Source organism: Molothrus aeneus, chromosome 3 (genome assembly GCF_037042795.1).
Source record: "Molothrus aeneus isolate 106 chromosome 3, BPBGC_Maene_1.0, whole genome shotgun sequence".
NCBI classification, from domain to species: domain Eukaryota; kingdom Metazoa; phylum Chordata; class Aves; order Passeriformes; family Icteridae; genus Molothrus; species Molothrus aeneus.
The window spans coordinates 13,035,316-13,054,141 of record NC_089648.1 but is presented as its reverse complement, the minus strand read 5'-3'; the positions used below and the strand labels follow the sequence as shown (position 1 = coordinate 13,054,141).

The window sequence follows — 18,826 nt, the reverse complement described above, 5'->3', positions numbered from 1 at the left end:
CGGCCGCTCCATGAGGGCCTGGCACGCGCTGCGGCGGGCGGTCGCCTCCTCATCTTCCTCATCTTCCTCTTCATCCTCTTCCTCTTCTTTTCCTGCTGATAGGAAACCTCGCAGGCGGGCATGGGAGACTTCGCTGTCGCCGCTGGAACGGGTGAGGCGGCTGCTGCCGCCCGAGGAAGCGGCGGCGGTGGAGCGGGGCGCGGCGGCGGCAGCGCCTCAGCCGCCTCAGGCTCGCCCTGAGAAGGAGGAGGAGGAGGAGGAGGTGCCGGTGTTTGCCCCCCGTCAAGCGCTGGCTGGGGCGGCGGGTCCGCGCTCCGGCCCTTTCCGCGCCGGCGAGCTGGCGCTGGCGGAGGTGCCAAGGAAGAACAACTGGACGCTGAAGGTGCTGTGCCGGCTGGCGGCGGAGGCGGTGCTGAGCAGCCCCGGAGGCCTCCTTCCCCACCGCGACATCATCGGGCAGCTGCCCGGGCAGATGCTGCGCACGTCGGCCGGGAAGCGGCTGCTGCTGAGGCGGCCCTCGCTGGACGAGTACGTGCTGCTCATGCCGCGGGGAGCCACCATCGCCTACCCCAAGGTACCGCTGGTGGCTGGCAGGTCGCTGGCCGAATCTCACCTTTAATTTCACCTTTAATAATATTAAAACTTTAATTTTAATAGTATCGTGCCATGGTTTTCTCGCTCGCAGGATGTAAGTGCTCTATTAATGATGATGGATATCCACCCGGGAGACATCGTGTTGGAAACTGGCAGCGGGTCTGGTGCTATGAGCTTGTTTCTGTCAAGAGCAGGTGAGAACCTGACTTTAGACAATACGGTATTTATTTATTTCCTTATCACAACTTGGGGGTTTTTTTGCCCAGATACTTATGGTTCTCGTGGTCCGTACTATTTATGAAAGCTTTGCTGCAGTTCATGTATAGTTTGTTGACTTGAAGGAAAGTTACATCAGCACAGGGACTGCAAAGCATTCTGACTGTGCTTAGAGGGCCATAGTGTAAATGGTTACCAAAAGCCCTGCAGAAAGCTGAGTTTCCGCCATGCCTCAAGATCACTCAACTGCAGCTGGTCTTGATATGTTGGGCCCAAGTTTCAGGGTAGGCAGTTGCACCTCTGCTCTCTCTCCATCCATCTGCCTCCTACTGCTATTGCTTGGTTTCTTCTGATCATATTTCTGGAATAAGATGGTGTTTGGGGTTTTTTAGTTCCATTGGGATTTTGGAGCTAGCGTGGGATTATCCTCAAAGCAAACATTGCTGCTGTAGGAGCTACATGCTGAGGAAACAGAAGATAAAGATCAGCACTTCTCTTTCCATTTAGAGAGAGGGAAAGTAGGAGTCCTTAGCTTTCCCCATCTGGCCCTAGAGGCAGACCCAGAACCCAAAGAGATGGAATACCTGCTACAGGCTAAGGTAAAAGCTAGTTCTTGCTAAAACAGCAGCTGATCTTTCTGCCTTGGGTATTCAGCCTACTGTGGCCATTTCATACAATAACACCTGAACTTGCCAATTATTCCTCTCATTTTTCAGTCTTGTCCAACAGTTTTTTTCTAATCACTTTTATTTAGCTATAAATGGGCCAAATTGGCAGAAACATTGGCATTACCAGGCTGTTAACCCTATCCAGGGAAAGAATGCAGTTGTGTGCTAGATCAGCTCTATCTTGAGGAGTGAGAAAAAGGTATGAAATTGCATTGCTATTTTCAAATTTATCGAATTTAAATTGGCCCCAAATACAGCCAGTTTTAGTCACAGCTGAACACACTTTGGTGCTGATGCAGAAATAAATAGATTTGATTTGCTGGTTCCTAATGATGGCTGCTTTTGCCACCATTGAATACACACCAGTGATACCCAACAAGGAAAACAGCTGCTGTGTGGGTAAATGCTGGAATTCAAATCTAGCGGGCACCTTACCAATGTCCATGGAACTATTTAATTTCCAAAATTCTTGTTGATTTAACAGATTTCAATCATCTCTTGTTATTCCTTTTGTATTTTCTTTTCCATTCTCTCTTTAACCATTTCCAGAAACTACTGGCATGAAACAGGAGAGTTGAGAGAGTGGTATTTGTCATGACTTTAAAATCTTTGAGAACTGGAAAATATGATGTATGCAAATTGTATATATACTGTAGCTTCACAGCAATGAAGGTTTGCCTAGCTACTTCACCTTGTTCTTATTTTTTAAAAAGCAGTTTCAAAAGTAGGAATTATTTTGAATTAGTGGGGGTAAAACTGACCCCCCCAGTGTGAAGAATTTTTCTGATGTTTCTAAACTGATAATCTAAGGTAACAAGGAGTTGGCACTGTGACTCTACAACTGCTTCAGGTGATCAAAGGCAACGTGCTGCAACCTTCCCTTTCTTACCAGCTGGTTCTGGCCTTTGTCTGATGCAGGGTGAGCTGGATCAAGGAGTGACTGTGGGGAAATCAATCCCTTCTTTTACTCAGTTATCTGAATGTATTCACTGTGGGATCACATAGGTGAGGGAAGGGGCCTGGTGACTTCAAACTGAAATGGCTTAGAAAGGCACAGAACTGACCTGGGGAGCTGCTGCTTCCTGACTGCTGTCTGCACCCATTCCAAAGTAGCAAGGAGAGAGAAGTGAGTGGTGGGGATAGGCTTGAGGAACTGGAGTAATACAAATATGGAATACAGCAGTGCACACCCTGCTGTCTGCCTGCACAGCCTGGAAATGCATCCTGTATGACATACAGTGTACATTGGACTCACGGTAAATTTCACAGTAGTAAATTTAGACTTAATAATTTATTGCTGTTGCAGACAGTAACAGGAAACTTACAGAACCCTGAGTAAATCAAAGAGTGCCCTGGAAAACTTGTCTGGCTGAGATCAGTGAGCAGGTTTCTCTGAGCTGTGAGCACTGGTGCAGCATTCTCAGCTGGTACCTCTGGTTGCTCTAGCAGAAGGATCTAGCAGGGGCCACAGATGCTCTACTTGTCTTTTGCTGCAGGAGTGACTTCAGGAAAACATCTTGGAACAGTTTGTACTACCATAACTACACTTTATTTCATCTGTGCATTGATGGATTTCTGTCTGTGAAAGAACTAACATGGCACTTTTTCTGCATGTTTGTTTTAAATGTAAAGAAAACATAGATTGTCATCGATTGTTTCATATGTGACCATTTCCTAAAGTGGAGATGGAAAGGTGTACTTATGTTATAGACTATGGTTTCTGCTTTTGTTGGGTTTTTTCCCCAAGTCTTTGTAACAGCAGTGTAAAGTGGTGAGTGGAGTGTCTTCTGTTTGTTTGCAGTTGGGCCCAAAGGCCGTGTTCTAAGTTATGAAATCAGAGAGGACCATCATAATTTAGCTAAGAAGAATTACAGGCACTGGCGCTCTGCGTGGGACATAGGACACACGGACGAGTGGCCAGATAACGTGGAGTTCATTCTGAAAGACATTTCAACAGCTGCTGCAGATCTGAAATCTGTAACACTTGATGCAGTGAGTGAATCCAAACAACCCCCCTGTTTGACACCTGTCTTTTCTCCATTAATGAAAACCTCTAGTGCTCGCAGTCACAACGGGATTCCCATATCTAGTGTAACATGAGAAATAACAATCCAGGTCCTCATCAGTGAAAGAAACATTGTAATTTTTTTTGTCAGATACAAATGTTTTCAAGGTTTCAGTTACAGGTTGTCAAATGAAAGAGTGATAAAGCTGTACTGTAGAAATATTACAATTAATTACTGCTGTCTTATAAGCAAATACCAACTTGCTTTCTTGTATCTCTGCAAAACTGATATTTTTATGAGATACATATTTCAAGCATTAAATTTCAGAAGAATACAGAACCTTATTTAATATGCAACTATGTGACCACTTTGCTATCAGCTATATAGAATGCACAATGTAACTACACCATAATTTAGAGAATGCTGTGGCTTGCTCTCCTGTGGCTGCTTCTTTGTATCCAGATTTCCTAAAAGGAGTTTTGCTGAGGAAAATAGGTTGAGGTTAAGCGCCCTTCCCTCTAAAGCTGACAAACTACTTACAACTACTTACTAAATGCTTTAAACAAATAGCAATTTTTAAAATGGTGCAAGCAAAGAAATATAATACATAGCATAAAAATACCTTTTCAAAAATGTTTTAAGTAACAGTCCTGCAGGAAGGATCAGATACTGCATATCCCATTGTTCTACAATCTGAATAGCTTCCTAGCAGAAGATGGATAAATTGCCAAAGACAAGAAGTATTTTTAATCTTGAAACTGACAGCAAGTTAGACATTGTGACCTTAATATGTTCTTTTTATACATTTGAGCAATCTTTTTTTTTTTCACATGAGAAATAGGTATTCAAATGTGTTGGTAAATGTAGTCTTCTAAAAGTTTTTATTACTATCAGGGTTATGGGATTTAATTACTAGGAGGCTTAACTTCCTACAGACCTTAGCTGGTTAAATGCTACTTGCTGTTTTAGTAGAAATTCATTTGGAAGTAGAGAGGACTTAATTTTGTGTAAGTGTGCATCTCAGGTTTTGAGAGGCAGTGATAAAACTGGTGGATGATTACATCCTGCTGTTGTATGTATCTCTTTTCCATAACCTTTTTTTCCCCCCAGTACTGTTCTGTGTTACACTGGTAGATGTACATATGTTCTCCCAGGAACATTAATATGTCTTTCTTTCTCTTGCAGGTAGTTCTGGACATGCTGAACCCTCAGTGTGCTCTGCCTGTCGTACACCCAAGCCTGAAACAAGGTGGGGTGTGTGCTGTGTACTTGGCAAAGTAAGTATTTCTTTCTGGCACCTTTATTCAGGCATTACCTGGCCTCAGTACAAAACCAAGCATCTTCTGAAATATACATCCAGCATTCATGAAACTATTAACAAAGTTGGGTTTTTTCCCCATGTAACTTTCTTTGGGAGTTGTACTCGGTATAAATTACACTCAGCCAAATCCTTTGGCATCTGCCTGGGGAATATTCTCATTCTGGTCAGTGAAGTTTGGCCTTTGTGGCATCCTCAGAGCAACTGCACTGTTCTCCAATGCAATAGTCAGGTTGCTCCTTTACCCTAAAACTGAAGGACTCTGGTATCCTCAAAGGTAAAGAATGTGCCAAAGTCAGTAGAACTGAAATTTTGTGCTTTGGGTTTTCAAAATACTACTTGACCCTTTGCATTTCTTCAAAAGCATCACACAGGTTATTGACCTTTTAGCCAGAATACGGAGCTGCAAGCTTCCTTTTTTATGTGAAAGGATAATTGAGGTAACTCACAGGAGCTGGTCAGTACTCCCTGCTAACCTCAAGCATAACAAATCAAGCCAAATGGTGGGAACTCGAGAAAATATTGAAGAACCACCTCAAAATGAATATGAAGAAATCCATATTCAGGATGAAGCAGTTCTTAAGGAGAGCGAATACAATGGTAAGGACTTTACTGCTGATGAGATCCCCTACTACTGCACTTTGATAATCCAGTGTAGGAAGAGGCAGTGCTTTTACCTAGGTCAGCTGAGAACAGGCAAGGACACCCTAGACCTTGTCAGGTTTAAAGAAGACTATTAATTGTTATTTAAGTTAAAATATCCTACTAAAAACCTGGGCTAAAAGAAAAAAAAATGCAATCTGCAATAAATAATGACTGCCCTTGTACTACTGTTTTCAAATTTTTGATTTTTAAGAAAAAGCTGTTCTTAATACTCGCCCCAAAGCTGCTTTAGAGGACCCTGATGGACTTAAGGATTCCTTAGGAGAAACAGTGGCCGGTGAGCTCTGTTTTGAAATTATGCTTTTCTGGCAAATCCAAAAATGCTGCCATATATATATATAAAATATTTATATGACAAATGTAAATATATATACAGTCTAGGTCTGCAAAATGCAAAGAGTTCTGAATATTCTGATAGGTGACAACAAAAAAAAGAAAACATATCAGGGAAAAATATTACACGTACATTGTCTACTCTAGGCTGCATGTAGGTCTTAAACTTGTGGGAACAAAATAAAAAGAAATGTCCTTCTCACAGGATCAGTCAGTGATGCTGCTGAAACAAACCACTCAGTGCCTTACATTGCCCGACCATCCCACTGGCAGGAAGCTCATTCAGGTGAGACACTTGGAAAAAGTTTATCTTAAATATTTAGTGGTATTTTTATTACAAAGAAACTTTTTTTTTTTGTACTAGCATGTGGTATTTTCCTATATCATGAAACCAAAAAACTTATAATAATAAAATAATCATTGTGTATTGAAATACTAAAGTAGTAACTTTTGTTTTTTAATTAGCATTCCTTACCAAGCTGAGAAAGTTTCGACCACTGCTTTCTTGATGCTGCTGCCTCCCTAGCTGCTAATTTGAATATTGTATCAGAATGAAATAAAACATAACAAAGTAGATGCTACATTTTGCAAGTTGTGTAACTTTTAAGCAATGACTGCTCTGATTTCTACCTGGCATCAAGTTTGAAACACCAACTGTTATCCCACTATGTAAAGGGAAAAATTTGAAGTGAATCATCACGTCTGGTGTTGTGATGCAGCCCAGATTGTTCTGTTTCTGTCTCATCAGGCGCACTTCATTCTCCATTGCTTGTAAACCAGTCCATAGACTTATCTTGATCCAGGGTGCTACATGGTTGCCTTTTGCTGGACAGCCTCAGACAGTCTACCAGAAATAAGGACAAAAAAAATTTTAGTAAGAAAATAAGGGATCAAAGGCTCTCCTTTGAAATGAATACTTTGCTGGCTTCCAAGTGTAGATTTCTTTAAGAACTAAGTTCTTAAAACATAACTTTAAGAGATACTGAAATTCACTGGATGTGTTCACTTGATAAAGCTCTGCTTATTTCAACATCAAAACAGTTGTTGACAGGCACAGCTTTGGTTCCCTTGCAGCACTCATGCTGTAAGTTGCCTGCTTATTTGTGAATGTCACTTCATATAAAGTATTCTCAAATGGTTGGAGGAAACAATTTTTTCTGGCCCTTGTCAGAGATGAGAAGCCAGATCTCTCAAGTAAAAACAGACTTAAAGTCATTTTGGGTCTTCCCTGAGTGGTGATGTTTAACACATTAAATTATTAAGTTATGTTTTGTAAACACTGACTTGCTTTATATCTCAGGAAATATTCAAATGCCCATTTTTTCCAAGTTGAGAATCATGTTTGTACTAAAGCTGTCAAAAACAGTAACAATCTTACTGTAAGAGTGAAAATTTGGATATTAATGAGAACACATGCAAATAAAATATACAGAGCTATAAATAACTACCTCTGTATTAGATAAGTATGCTAGGAACTCTGCACTGGTTAATTACAGGAGAGTGTCTTTGCAGAGCTGAGGCCTTATCCAGATGCCTGAGGAAGTTTACATCTCAAGTGTGCTTAACTTCTAATAATAAATTTAATAATGGGTTTGCCCCACAGCTGCTGTATGTAACAGAGGCCCCTAATGCAAAGGCTGAGGATGCTATTGTGAGTAGATTAATGGGCAGAGATTCAATTATGTAAACAGTTCTTGCAATAAGCCCTTGTTTTCTACTCATACCCCAGTATTAAAACAGTCTTGTATAAATTGTCAACAAATCAGATACTTAGAGGAAAATGGAAAATGTGATTTAACCTATGTCCAAACCCATACCACAAATGAGCATCCTGCCCTTTCTCAAAACATGCTCTCAGCAAGAGCACTTTAACTCACTTTACACATACCAGTATTCTTATTGTTCCAGCCATAAAAAAATCATTTAAAACAGGATTTTCAATTACATTTATAGTGCAAGAATAGTAACAAATGCCTGAGTAGACTGGAATGCACCCAAAATCTACCATAGTAGGTGAAAGTAACATGAAGAGACTCAATGTAAAGCAGTTGGTACTTCCAGGAAGTCAAGATACAATATGTGAAAATGAATCCATGAGGGTAAAAGTACAGTTCTGCCAAGGTGTGACAGGGAGGGACAGAGCAGTCCCTGCAGCACTCTGAAGGGCAAGTATGGCCACAGTTGCCTAAACTAATGGAAAATTATTCACAGTATTTTCCTATATCATGAAACCTAAACCATACCTTGGGCTTTATAAGAAGGAGAGTCGATGAACATTTTTTCAGTTGAAAAGGCATCCTTTGATTTCTGGGATGAGTGCAAGTCCATCATCTCCAAAGTGTCGGTGGAAGAGGAGGAGGATGACAATCCGAGCCGTACAAACCTGCCTTTCTTCCCGCAGAGCAGGCAGTCCGTGGGAGTAGCACTGGGGCCTCGGGGCAGCTGCACCTGCTCCTCGTAACTCCTCAGAGCTCCGCTGTGCTGCACGGAGCGCTCTCGCTGCCAGATGTAGTGTGTTGGAGCGATAGCCATCACCTGTGGGAACAGCCATGGTGGCATCAGGAAGAGCAAACATAATGGGGAAACACACAGCTAGAACTAGATCCAGTTAGGGTATGGCAGGGAATTAATGTAGCTGAAATGGGCATCTCTTATCTGTCCCACTGTCCTTAGGTAGGGGTAAGTAATCCTGATACCAGTCAGGTGTGGAAACATTCCAGCTTCCAGCCCTGTACGTTCACCTAAGTCATCACAAACAGCGGCTCATGCTGGGCATGTTGGACACAAGATGGTCTCATGGGCCAGCTCCAAACTGTTCATCATCACTGAAATAACAATGGTGGGAAGCTGGGAGGGTACGCAAGGAAAAGCATCCTGCACTCGCCTTGTTCCTTGTGCTTTTCCCATAGCATCTAATCCCATCCCCAGAAATGGGCCTCTAGAGTAAATGGGAGATTTTCTTTTCCACCATCTGGAAGTAAACATTACGTACTTAGAGCATGACAAGGGTTTTTCCAGATACACACTTCACCTAAAAAGTGAGGAATAAATTTTTCCTTATAAATTGTAAAGCACACAAAATTATTTCTAAAGTGGATGAAGTGAAACAAATTAAGGTAGATTTTAAATAAATATTTGCATGAAGCAGATACTGTCAATAGAAACTTCATTTTAACAGTATGCAATATAAAATATTCTAGTTTACTTAAAAAACACCGTTTCAAACAATGTATTTTAAATGGAGAAGGAAAAAATATGGAGGATAAATGGACCATTACATTTTAGGAGCATCTTTTCTTTCCCATGGATTGTCTGTTTACTTTAGGGAAGGAACTGTACAGAGCTAAATTGCTAGCTGGTGTGACTTATTGTGATTTCAGCATCTACAATATGAAATCTCCCTCCCTACCTCTTCACAGCAGCGTCTGCTTACAATAGCCCTGTAGTCAATTCTACTCCAAAGCTGATCTCTTAACTTTAAGAAATCAGGGAAGAGCTTTCTCCAGGCTTTGCCCAAAGCCCATGGGAAAATGTCATACTTTGCTTCTTCATTGTCTTCTTCAACTGTGTTTGCCAGATACCTTCAAATATATATATGTTTATGTTTGCAAATATTATTCAATCTTATACCACTATATTAGAATGATTTCTAACATAAAGTAACAGCTATGTTGCAGTGGTTCTTTTTTCTAGTATTGTGAGGAAAAAACACTAACAAAATACAGCCTTCTCTCTGGAATACAGTATTTTTTAAATTAGTTCCATATGCATCCTTTGGGTGAAAAAACCCAAGCTTTTATAAAAATTGTTTTACCCTTGAGTTTCCTAAATTAATAGATAAGCAAGAACTAACACATCCTGACATCCTTCTCCAAGCTGGCAAGAAACCCTTTAATAAAATGAACAGTTTCTGATTGATGCTTTAATTTCTTTAAATAAGGCTTAAAACTCTCCTGTGAAATCTTAAACTTTTCACTTTTTACTTTATGGATTTTAGCTATTCTTGGAAAATTATGTTGTTCATATTAAATTAGGAGCAAACAACTAAATACAGGTCTACCTTTAGCTATAAATGCAAAACTTAAATTACTTTTTTAATGTCTCTGTTCTTCCCTTTGTTCATTATCTAGTTACTTTCAGTTTTATATTGTCTTCTCAGACAACAGGAAAATGTGTACTTCCTCTGGACCCACCTAGTACTAAACTCCTGTAAATCACACTTGAAAAATTAGGGCTTTTAGTCTCCTCCCCAGGATTCTCTCTAGTCCCAGTGTCACCAGACTCTTTGTCCCCCTCTAATCCTTTCACTGTTCTGGCCTGGCTTTTTCCCCTTCAGTGGGGTCAGCGGGCGCCCTCCTCGCTCTGTGGATGTCACCCACAGCACCGGTGACAGCAGAAAGAGCAGCCACCTTTGCCCCTGCACTAGTGTGCAAATCAGAGCATCTGAGAAGCCATGGTACCAGAAAAGATGACCTGAGCACCATAACACTGTAAAAATAAAAAAAAAATGCAGAATCCTCTGCAGGTATAGCCAAATAGAGAGGGTTATGTAGGCCTGCATTACTGATTCCACCATTGTTTCAAAGAAGAGGCATTTTACAACTGTTCAAAAAAGTTCTTAGAAATTCTCTAGCAATGTTTTTACAGTTGATTTAAAAATGTTGACAGAAACTTTAATAACAATTTACTCCTGAGATGCCATGGTGAAATGTTTTGCTACAAATGCCCTAAAGGCTGGCAAAGATGTGAAATAGGGTTTTATATGAGCACCTGTGAGCCACATACATGTTGCTTTGTATTGTCCTGAATATATTTCTTGTAATGCTTTAAAAAGCTCCCAGATTCAGTTTGGTAGGCAGAATGCCATTGTGTGTATCACTGCAAGCAACCCCTGTCTGCTGCTCAAGCTTGTTCCATCACAGGAAGAATAGTGACTTTGCACTGTTTATGTACAGTATGTAGATTTTCACAGAACCACAGAATGGTTTGGGTTGGAAGGGACAGCCCCCCTGCCACCCCCTAGATCAGGTTGTTTATATATTCCTCAAGGAAGTCTCATCACCTATTATAATTATCAGTGCCATAAAGAAATGTAATGCAAAGTTTATTCTAATAAAACCAGATAATTTTAAAATACTTACAGAGCCACAAAGAAATTGATTCTGGTATGCTCACTTGGTGTGAAGTTAGCTCTCTTGAAATAAACGAAAGTCATTGCCAAGAGATACTGTTTTAAAATGTAAAATGAAGTATCAATGTGTTACTTAGATACGGTATTTCCTAAATCGATTCACACATCTTGCACCAAGATATTTTCATCATTTTTAACAATGAGGAAAGCATGAATTAAGTTTCTTGAAACTTCCATGTGAAACCATTAGAAAAAGATGATGTTCTGTATTTGAATTAAAGTATCAAGTAATTTAAGGGCAGATTTCTCACACAATGAATGTTCTGTTAACTGAGAAGGAAATACACTTACCTTGTCTGCAATTTCACAGCAACAGTCCATCCAAAGGAAGTCTTGGATTAGATCATCATCTGTAACAAGAGAAAGCTGTAGCATTTCAAGCACCAAAACTGTTTATGTCAGTGGGTGTTTATAAATAAATAACAGATGGTCTTTCATTAAACCAAATGAAAGAAAAGAAGCTAGACTGGCCAGTAGGGAACAGAGAAACTGTTCCCTACTGCAGTAGGAGAGGTTTAGGTATGAAAAAAGCTTACATGACAAAAGAAAACAAACTCTACCAGAAAGGCAAGGTGGAAAATCTGGTGACTGCATTTCATCCATTCTCAATAACAGCAGGTGAAAGTGAAAAATAACCAGTTTTTTTTTTCTATTTGCATCATTTCTTCCTGCATTACATGCTTCCAGGTGATAGCACACCATTATTTCAGAGGAACTGCTGAGATCCTGCACCTTCATTACCTGGCAGCCTTTATAGGGTAATACTTGCTTATTTTTGGTCAGCGCTTCATTGTCCATGACCATGTGCTGTAATTACCAGCAGCTCTCTCTGATTCACTTCTGTATTTAAGGGTCAAATAAAAACCAGCTGTAATCTTCCACTATTACTTCATGTCTTTGCTAAATTAAATAAATACAAAACTTCATTTGAAAGAGACACAAATAAAGAAGAGATGCTCCAACTCCTTAGATTATTCCACTTCTTCCCCCAGAAGTTTATTCCCACAGTAAGAACATGTTTAAGAGACAAGGAGTCCTTTTTTTAAGCCTTGTGTAAAACAAGGTGCACATTGTTTTACATGTATTTGTTGAAATATAAGAGAAAAAGTAAGGAAAATTATCAAAAATTAAAAGTAGCAAACCACCTTGGTTTCATTTGTAATTTAAGAAAGATACATTTCATCAATTTGGTAGCCCTTGTATTTTTAACTTAAACATTAAATATTTCTATACCATACTATAACAAAAAAACGTTTTGATAAAGAATTGCCATAACTCTCAATATGAAAAGCACTCTCAAAACTCCTGAGCTCAGAAAACATTCTGTTCAGTCAATTCATTCATATCTCACATTATTAACCTACCAAATAATTTAAAGAAAGCTGTCATTTCCTGACGCTGAATAACTAGGCATGGTCCCTTTGGACATTTATATTTCTGACTAGGAACCCCTTTTTCACAATTTTCTTGATGGTCTTTAAAAGCAGGTCTCTTTAGTCTAGTAAGTTTTTTTTGCTGATGTGATCTGGATGCACTCGATTTTACATGAACAGTGACAGTGGGAGGTGTCTGACACACCAGATTGTGTTTCATTTCGTTTAGCAAAGGTTCCTGTTAAAAAAATAAGAAGAAATTAACTACAAAATTAGTCAGTTTCAGCACTAGTACATTTCTTTCGTTCATTTGAAATGTTTCAGTAGAACTTGTATGCCAGATGATGGAAAAATTATTTTATCAGTACTGATTATCTAAGTCTTGTGCCCTAAGACAGCCACGTAGAGTTCTTTGATTTAGTTCTAATTTTATAAAGCTTTATTTTTCCCCAGTAGAAGGAGCCTTCAATTTTGCTTTTTCCAATCAACTTTGGAAAATGGGAAAAGAGCCTTTCCAGGAAAAGCTGCTGTTTATCAGATCCTTGTTGCTCCACACACTTCCTTAGATCTACCAAAAAACCTGTGTTCTTCCCCTCCAATTTGTGATTGTGTGTGGGGTTTTTTAAGGAATATTAATAGAACTAAGGCAGCAGAACTGTGATTGAGCCATGTTGATTGATTAAAATGAAGTCTTGAGCTCCTAATTGCCCTTGGGGATTAATCTTATCCCTCACGCTGGACATACCCTGAAGGCGCAGCCAAGGAAACAAACATACCTGTGGTGTTTGTAACCGCAAAATGTAAGGGGATACCAAACGGAGAGTGAGGAAGGGTATTTTTTTGGCGGGATTAAACGTATTTACGCCTACAGGTCTCCCGGCAGGGGGCTGTCGGAGGCTGGCTCACCGCAGCCTACCTGGCTCCCCAGCTCTCGGGTGGCTGCCGCATGAGCACGGAAGGGCCCTGAGGCAAGGCCGCGCTCTCGGCTCCCGCTGCCACAGCCCAAAGCCGCCCCTGGCCGTGCCTGTCCCTGTCCGCCTCCCTCAGCCGCCTCCCCTCACGCCTCCGCGCCTCGAGTGGCGCCTCTCGCAGCCAATCACCGTGCGCGGGCCACCGCTCCAGCCAATCGGACGGCGGGGTGCTCACTCCTCCCGCCCCTCCTGTTGGCTCCGGGCCGCGACAGCCAATGGGAGCGGGGCACGGCGGGGGCGCCTCCTGCTCGCCCCGCCTCCAGATCAGGGCTGCCTGGGGGCTCTCAGCAGCACTGCGCACCTTCCCTTCCCTTCCCTTCCCTTCCCTTCCCTTCCCTTCCCTTCCCTTCCCTTCCCTTCCCTTCCCCCCTTTCCCCCCCCGTTTTAGAGTAGGCTTAGATGAGATGTTAGGGAGAAATTCTTCACTCTGGGAGTGGTGACAAGGCATAAGTTGCCCCGAGAAGCTGTGGATGCTCCATCCCTGGAAGTGTTCAAGGCCAGGCTAGATGAGGCTCTGAGTAACCTGGGATAGTGGGAGGTGTCCCACCCTGCCCGTGGCCGGGGATTGGAACGAGGAGATCTTTCAGGTCCCTTCCAACCCACATCATTCTGTGATTCTATGATTAAAACATCTCCCCAGATTGATAAACGTCTCCCCAGAAGAGATGGGACACGAAGGAGAAGGGATACCTGACTCTAAAGATCATTAAACACAGAGGTGCAGGATACCCTGCTGCTACAGAGGCAATTAATGCAATTAGTCTAAGGCAGTCTATTGAAATGTAACAAGAATGAAAAAATCCCTTTGCTAATAAGATTCAGTGTGAATCTTACTGTTGCCTTTTGTTAGAAGAGCTAAAGATTTATTCTAGGAAGATGGCAAGACATACATCCATTTTCACTGTTTCCCCCTGCACAGGCCAATTAAAGTGTAAGTGGCCTCATTTGTTATGGTAATGAGGAGAGAGTCCTCTTTACACCTTCCTCATCTTCTATTAATAATTTGCTAAATTATTTACATGCTCTGAATTAGAGTCAGGGAAAGATCATGCCAAGTTTCTGATCAGGGAGAGAGATAAGAAACATACCAAGTGGTAAATGTACCAACTAACAACATCTCTGTATGGAACAGACTGAAGGGTGGGGACAATACCGAATACATCGGCAGGGCAAAAGTCTGTTTCTTTGAGATTCTCTCTTCTTGGACACATATTCACAGTGAGTTACCTACATCAATTGTTCTCTTTTTTTCTCTTTTTTTTTCTTTTTTTTTTTTTGTGCATATTACTTTTCGTCAAAGTACTCATCAATTAACTACTGTTCATTTGATAATTGTGAAAAACCAAGGAAGACAGAAACTTCCACATAACCATCTTAGTCTTTAAAACCAGGAAAAAAAATCTTTTTTATTCCCTGTTGCAAAACATGAAGCTGCAATGATAATTGTGACATGCATACTTCCTTATTCTTTACACCTTTACATCAATAAAAAGTGACTTACAGTGTCAATCTTTACCCACACAGAGCTTCCTATAGCTCTCCAACCTCTGAAAGAATTTTTGGGCTGGTGGTTCTGCAACAAAATATTAAAAGACTTCTTTTCTCACTCAAAAATCTGTCACAATCAAGTCATTGAACAGGTATTGTGACTCTTCCAGCAGTGTATTTTCCCCAGCCTGCCAGGACTCAGGTCCTGCTCTGGCTCAGGCCCGTGGCACAACATTGGATCAGAGTCTTGAGGAAACTGAACTTGTGAGAGGGAAGTGTCTGGGACTCTGCCTTTCTTCCCTTGCAGGACTCTGCAGCCCGATGTAGGCCTGAGATGGGGATGACCCAAGGATTCAACTTCGGAAGCACGATGGAAAAACATCGACATGGAAAGGCTGATCCCTGAACCCAGTGAGAAGAAGGAAACAGAACTTTGCCTGACTCTATAGTCGAATTAACTGGTCCCCAACTTTGCTTTTTATTAACTACAATTTTTACAAGAAGGATGTTGAACAATTCATCCAAGAATATCGGGAAGAATGGATGGAGCTTCTGGACTCCCAAGTCGCTTGTTGGACATCAGGGAGCGCTGTTTCACCACCAGTGATTTGAACGGAGACAAAGCAGCGTTTGTTACACGGGGTTTCATGCTGTACCTCGTTCCTAACCCTTCCTGTAGGTGTCATTAAATTAGTTTAGCCACTCTTCATCTCTATATGTAATCACAGTTTGAAATTACATTTTTGATATATATACATTTTTAAATATATATCTTCTTATATAATTTCATATAATAATATATAAATTTATACATCATTCTTATATAAATATGTGTATTTGTATAATATTTATATTATATACATATTATATTTGTATATTATATAAATATATTTACATAGAATATATATTATATATTTCTATATTATATATGTATAATATATTTGTATTATATGTATTTCTATAATATTTATATGAATAAAATTAGTAAGACCTGGGATTCTTATAAAATCTTATTTCTGGAAAAAGCAAAAAATAATTTGATATACACACTGAAATTCCATTATGATATATGTGGTTATATAGCTATCCAGAATTTGGTCCAAAAAGGCAGCTGCAGAGCAGTTTGATTCCTTTAAATGAAAAAAGGACTTAAAGTTTTTTCAGTGAATGAGTTGTTTACAGATAGATCAGGAAGCATCACTGAGGAAAAACACAGGGATAGTATTTTTATAAATTACATTTAGGATATAGATACTTTTTTCAGATTTTGATATTTTTGAGATGACTTTTGCCTCTGATATCCTTTTCAGTGAACTTTTTATTTTTTTTTTTGCCTAAGAAAGATAATACAGGTAAAACACCTGGTATTTCTTTTCAAACAAAATCATGAAGAACCACCACTGATTCTTGTAAATACAGATCACTATCCCAAATAAAATATGTATTTTTCAGTTAGAGACCTTTCCTCCTTCCTGCAGAGTGCAAAATAGGAAAAAAACCTCTCTTCCCTGTAGAGATGACTGCTGATCCTGCTGGGGGAACCTGCCTGGCCTCTCAGTCAAACACATTCTAAAGGAAATGCCCATGGATTGAGAGCTCCATTCCCAAAGACCCATTGTGAAACTGAAGCACACATCTACAAAAGCAAAATTGGACATGAGGTTAATTCTTTCAGAGTAAAGGGTGTAGCAAGTCACAGGATTAAAGTAAAGCAGAACAGATGAACCACCTGAACCCACATCTGTCACCAGAAACCTGTTTTATAAGTGGGAAGAGAGAGAAAGGATCTAGATGAGTTGTGAGAAACAAATTTTTAGGGCATCAAGGGGCCTGGACCAAGACTAAGCATAACAGACTGAACACAGTTTGCCAGTTTGCTACTGGAGCAAGTAAGCAAGGATACTGGAAAGGTGCCTTGCGGTTAAATCCTCATTTTTGACAAAGTTACAATATGATTAAAATTAAAAATAGTTCAGTGCCACTTAAGTATATGTCACTGATGGATGAATGGGCAGGGAAATTTTTTCCAGCTTTGTTTACTTGAAAAGAACATCTGAGCATACAGCAGTGTTGTCTAATATTTAAGTACCAAAACAGCTGTAGTTATTCTCAGCTACTGAGAAATTCAGGAGCAGCTCTAAGGAAAAAATGTTTTGGAAATTATGCAGTGCACAAGGAGAATAGTGACTAGGCTAATAGAGCAAGTGGTAAAGGAAAGTGGAGGCTGCCAGCAAACACAGTGCATGTTTAAACATGCTGCTCCTGCATACTTCAAAACAGCCAAGCACTCTGCAGCAACAAATCTCCGTAAATCTCCAGGGACATAAGTTTGAACTTGTTCATTCCTACTGTAAATAGACTGATACATCCTGTATGAACTTAACTAATTCCAAGCAGACAGGGGAAGCCTTTAAGATTTATTTTTAAGGATTGGCATCTGTATGCTGGTTGTAAATGAAACAAAGTAGTCTTATCTGAAGAGTTCCAATTTCTCTGTAAAACTAAACAGATGATATAGACTACATTAGGTCTTCACCATCATGTCACAAAAGATGAATGATACCTCTCAACATCAGTAACTCAAAACTAGCTGCACATATTTTACATTACAGGGAAAGGAGGTGACCTGCAGTGATTTCCTTTAAGTGTTTCTGAACCTTCTGACATCATCCATCATATTCTAAGTCTTTTTTAGCCACTGAAGATTGCATTTTGGATTTGCAAGTATTTAATAACCATGGCTATATTTGTCACCCATGCTGTTTCTTCATGCTGAATTGTGCAAAGAGCCTTAATACACAGGACTCCTCTCTACCTCCATGGCCCTGGAGCCATTTGTTCCAGATGCCAAGAGCAGGAGGCTTCCTGAGAGGCAGGTGCAGGAGCAAGGAGCGCATGGAGACAGGTGCAGGAGCAAGGAGCAGGTGTGTGCAACTGTGCCCAGGGCACTGCCCATGTGCATGCGCAGAGGGGCTGGGTTGCTTACATTCACACTGCAAAATGGGAACTTTCCACCTCTTCCTTTACTCCTCTTTCCTCCCACAAACAACTAACAGACACCAGACTTCGAAAATCTCCCTGCTGAAGAGGTAGCTGGACAGAGAAAATTTCAAGAATTTGACTTAAGAAATCTTTTTTCTAAAATGGCGTTAGCTAAAGAAGTGTTTCATTCCATCTGGAAATTAACAAAAATGTTTTGCCTCACTGATGTAATGTGTAGGTACACATTAATACACTAAACTATTAATACACTACACATTAATACACTAAACATCCAAGGAACCTATTATCCAGGAAATATATCTTATGTTATTATCTACGGACATCAAAAGTAGAAAAACATTGCTGCCTTCAAAATAACATCCTAATCCTTTTCCTGAAGGCAGGTTTCCTAAATAATAGCTGTTTGAATGGCTAAAGAATAGGTGGGAACGTTCAAAGGTTTAGCTAGCTGGCTTATGATTCTATAACTGGGCAAAATGTGTAAATTTCATCTAATCTTTCTCATCTTGTTTTCCAGTTTCAAAGTTTACTGGTCACATAGGTCACGAACTCTTTCAAACTTAGTATCTATTTATTCTCTGTTCTTATATTGTTGAACACAAAATGAATCTTTGTCTATGACTACACCCCCTATAATGTGAAACAATAGTGGTGATTAAGACAGGACAATTTTTCTGTTGTCAAGAGCTATATTTGCATGGCATGGCATTCAGAAGACTCACCCCATGAAAGTATCAAAATCAAAAGTAGTTTAGCTGTAGATTTGAAGCAAGAGGAAATTGTTTTCATAGGCAAATAATTTGGCTCCCATGCTCTTGCACTGCTAGGAAAGGAGCAGCATCAAGTTCAGTAGTGGGAAGGCAGAACTTCAAGGACAGCCCTTTAGAGACTAAAACCAGCCAAGTTAAAATGTGACGTAGAAAAAGTCCAGGATTTGCTTTTTTTTAACTCCCATCCAATGGTCCAGGCTCCACACAGTTAAATTAGAACTGCCACAGTTTG

At 40.2% G+C, this 18,826-nt stretch overlaps 2 protein-coding genes across 3 annotated transcripts; one reads left to right on the top strand and one right to left on the bottom strand.

Annotated features, from left to right (window-relative positions):
- The first annotated feature begins 1 nt into the window (after position 1).
- Positions 2 to 15,537, top strand: TRMT61B (tRNA methyltransferase 61B). Of its 2 annotated transcripts, none has more exons than XM_066546299.1 (7): positions 2 to 574; positions 686 to 788; positions 3,280 to 3,470; positions 4,670 to 4,761; positions 5,167 to 5,402; positions 6,004 to 6,084; positions 15,129 to 15,537. In XM_066546299.1, the coding sequence occupies exons 1-7, from the start codon at positions 11 to 13 to the stop codon at positions 15,146 to 15,148; spliced, it is 1,287 nt and encodes a 428-aa protein (XP_066402396.1). In that variant the 5' UTR covers positions 2 to 10; the 3' UTR covers positions 15,149 to 15,537. The 2 variants fall into 2 exon arrangements, with proteins under 2 accessions (XP_066402396.1, XP_066402395.1); XM_066546298.1 differs by lacking the exon at positions 15,129 to 15,537 and adding an exon at positions 6,264 to 6,398.
- SPDYA (speedy/RINGO cell cycle regulator family member A) lies at positions 6,333 to 12,582 on the bottom strand. Its single transcript, XM_066546301.1, has 6 exons — positions 12,354 to 12,582; positions 11,281 to 11,339; positions 10,940 to 11,025; positions 9,208 to 9,379; positions 8,042 to 8,333; positions 6,333 to 6,642 (listed from the first exon to the last, which is right to left on the bottom strand). The coding sequence occupies exons 1-6, from the start codon at positions 12,580 to 12,582 to the stop codon at positions 6,554 to 6,556; spliced, it is 927 nt and encodes a 308-aa protein (XP_066402398.1). The 3' UTR covers positions 6,333 to 6,553.
- Positions 15,538 to 18,826: the final 3,289 nt, after the last annotated feature.

Coding starts and splice junctions, on each gene's coding strand:
- TRMT61B (XM_066546298.1), top strand. CDS start 11: ATGAGGGCCTGGCACGCGCTGCGGCGGGCGGTCGCCTCCTCATCTTCC. Junction 789..3,279: donor CTTGTTTCTGTCAAGAGCAG/GTGAGAACCTGA, acceptor GTTTGTTTGCAG/TTGGGCCCAAAGGCCGTGTT. Junction 5,403..6,003: donor TAAGGAGAGCGAATACAATG/GTAAGGACTTTA, acceptor TCCTTCTCACAG/GATCAGTCAGTGATGCTGCT.
- SPDYA (XM_066546301.1), bottom strand. CDS start 12,582: ATGAAACACAATCTGGTGTGTCAGACACCTCCCACTGTCACTGTTCAT. Junction 11,026..11,280: donor GCTGTGAAATTGCAGACAAG/GTAAGTGTATTT, acceptor ATTTTAAAACAG/TATCTCTTGGCAATGACTTT. Junction 9,380..10,939: donor ATCAATTTCTTTGTGGCTCT/GTAAGTATTTTA, acceptor ATATATTTGAAG/GTATCTGGCAAACACAGTTG.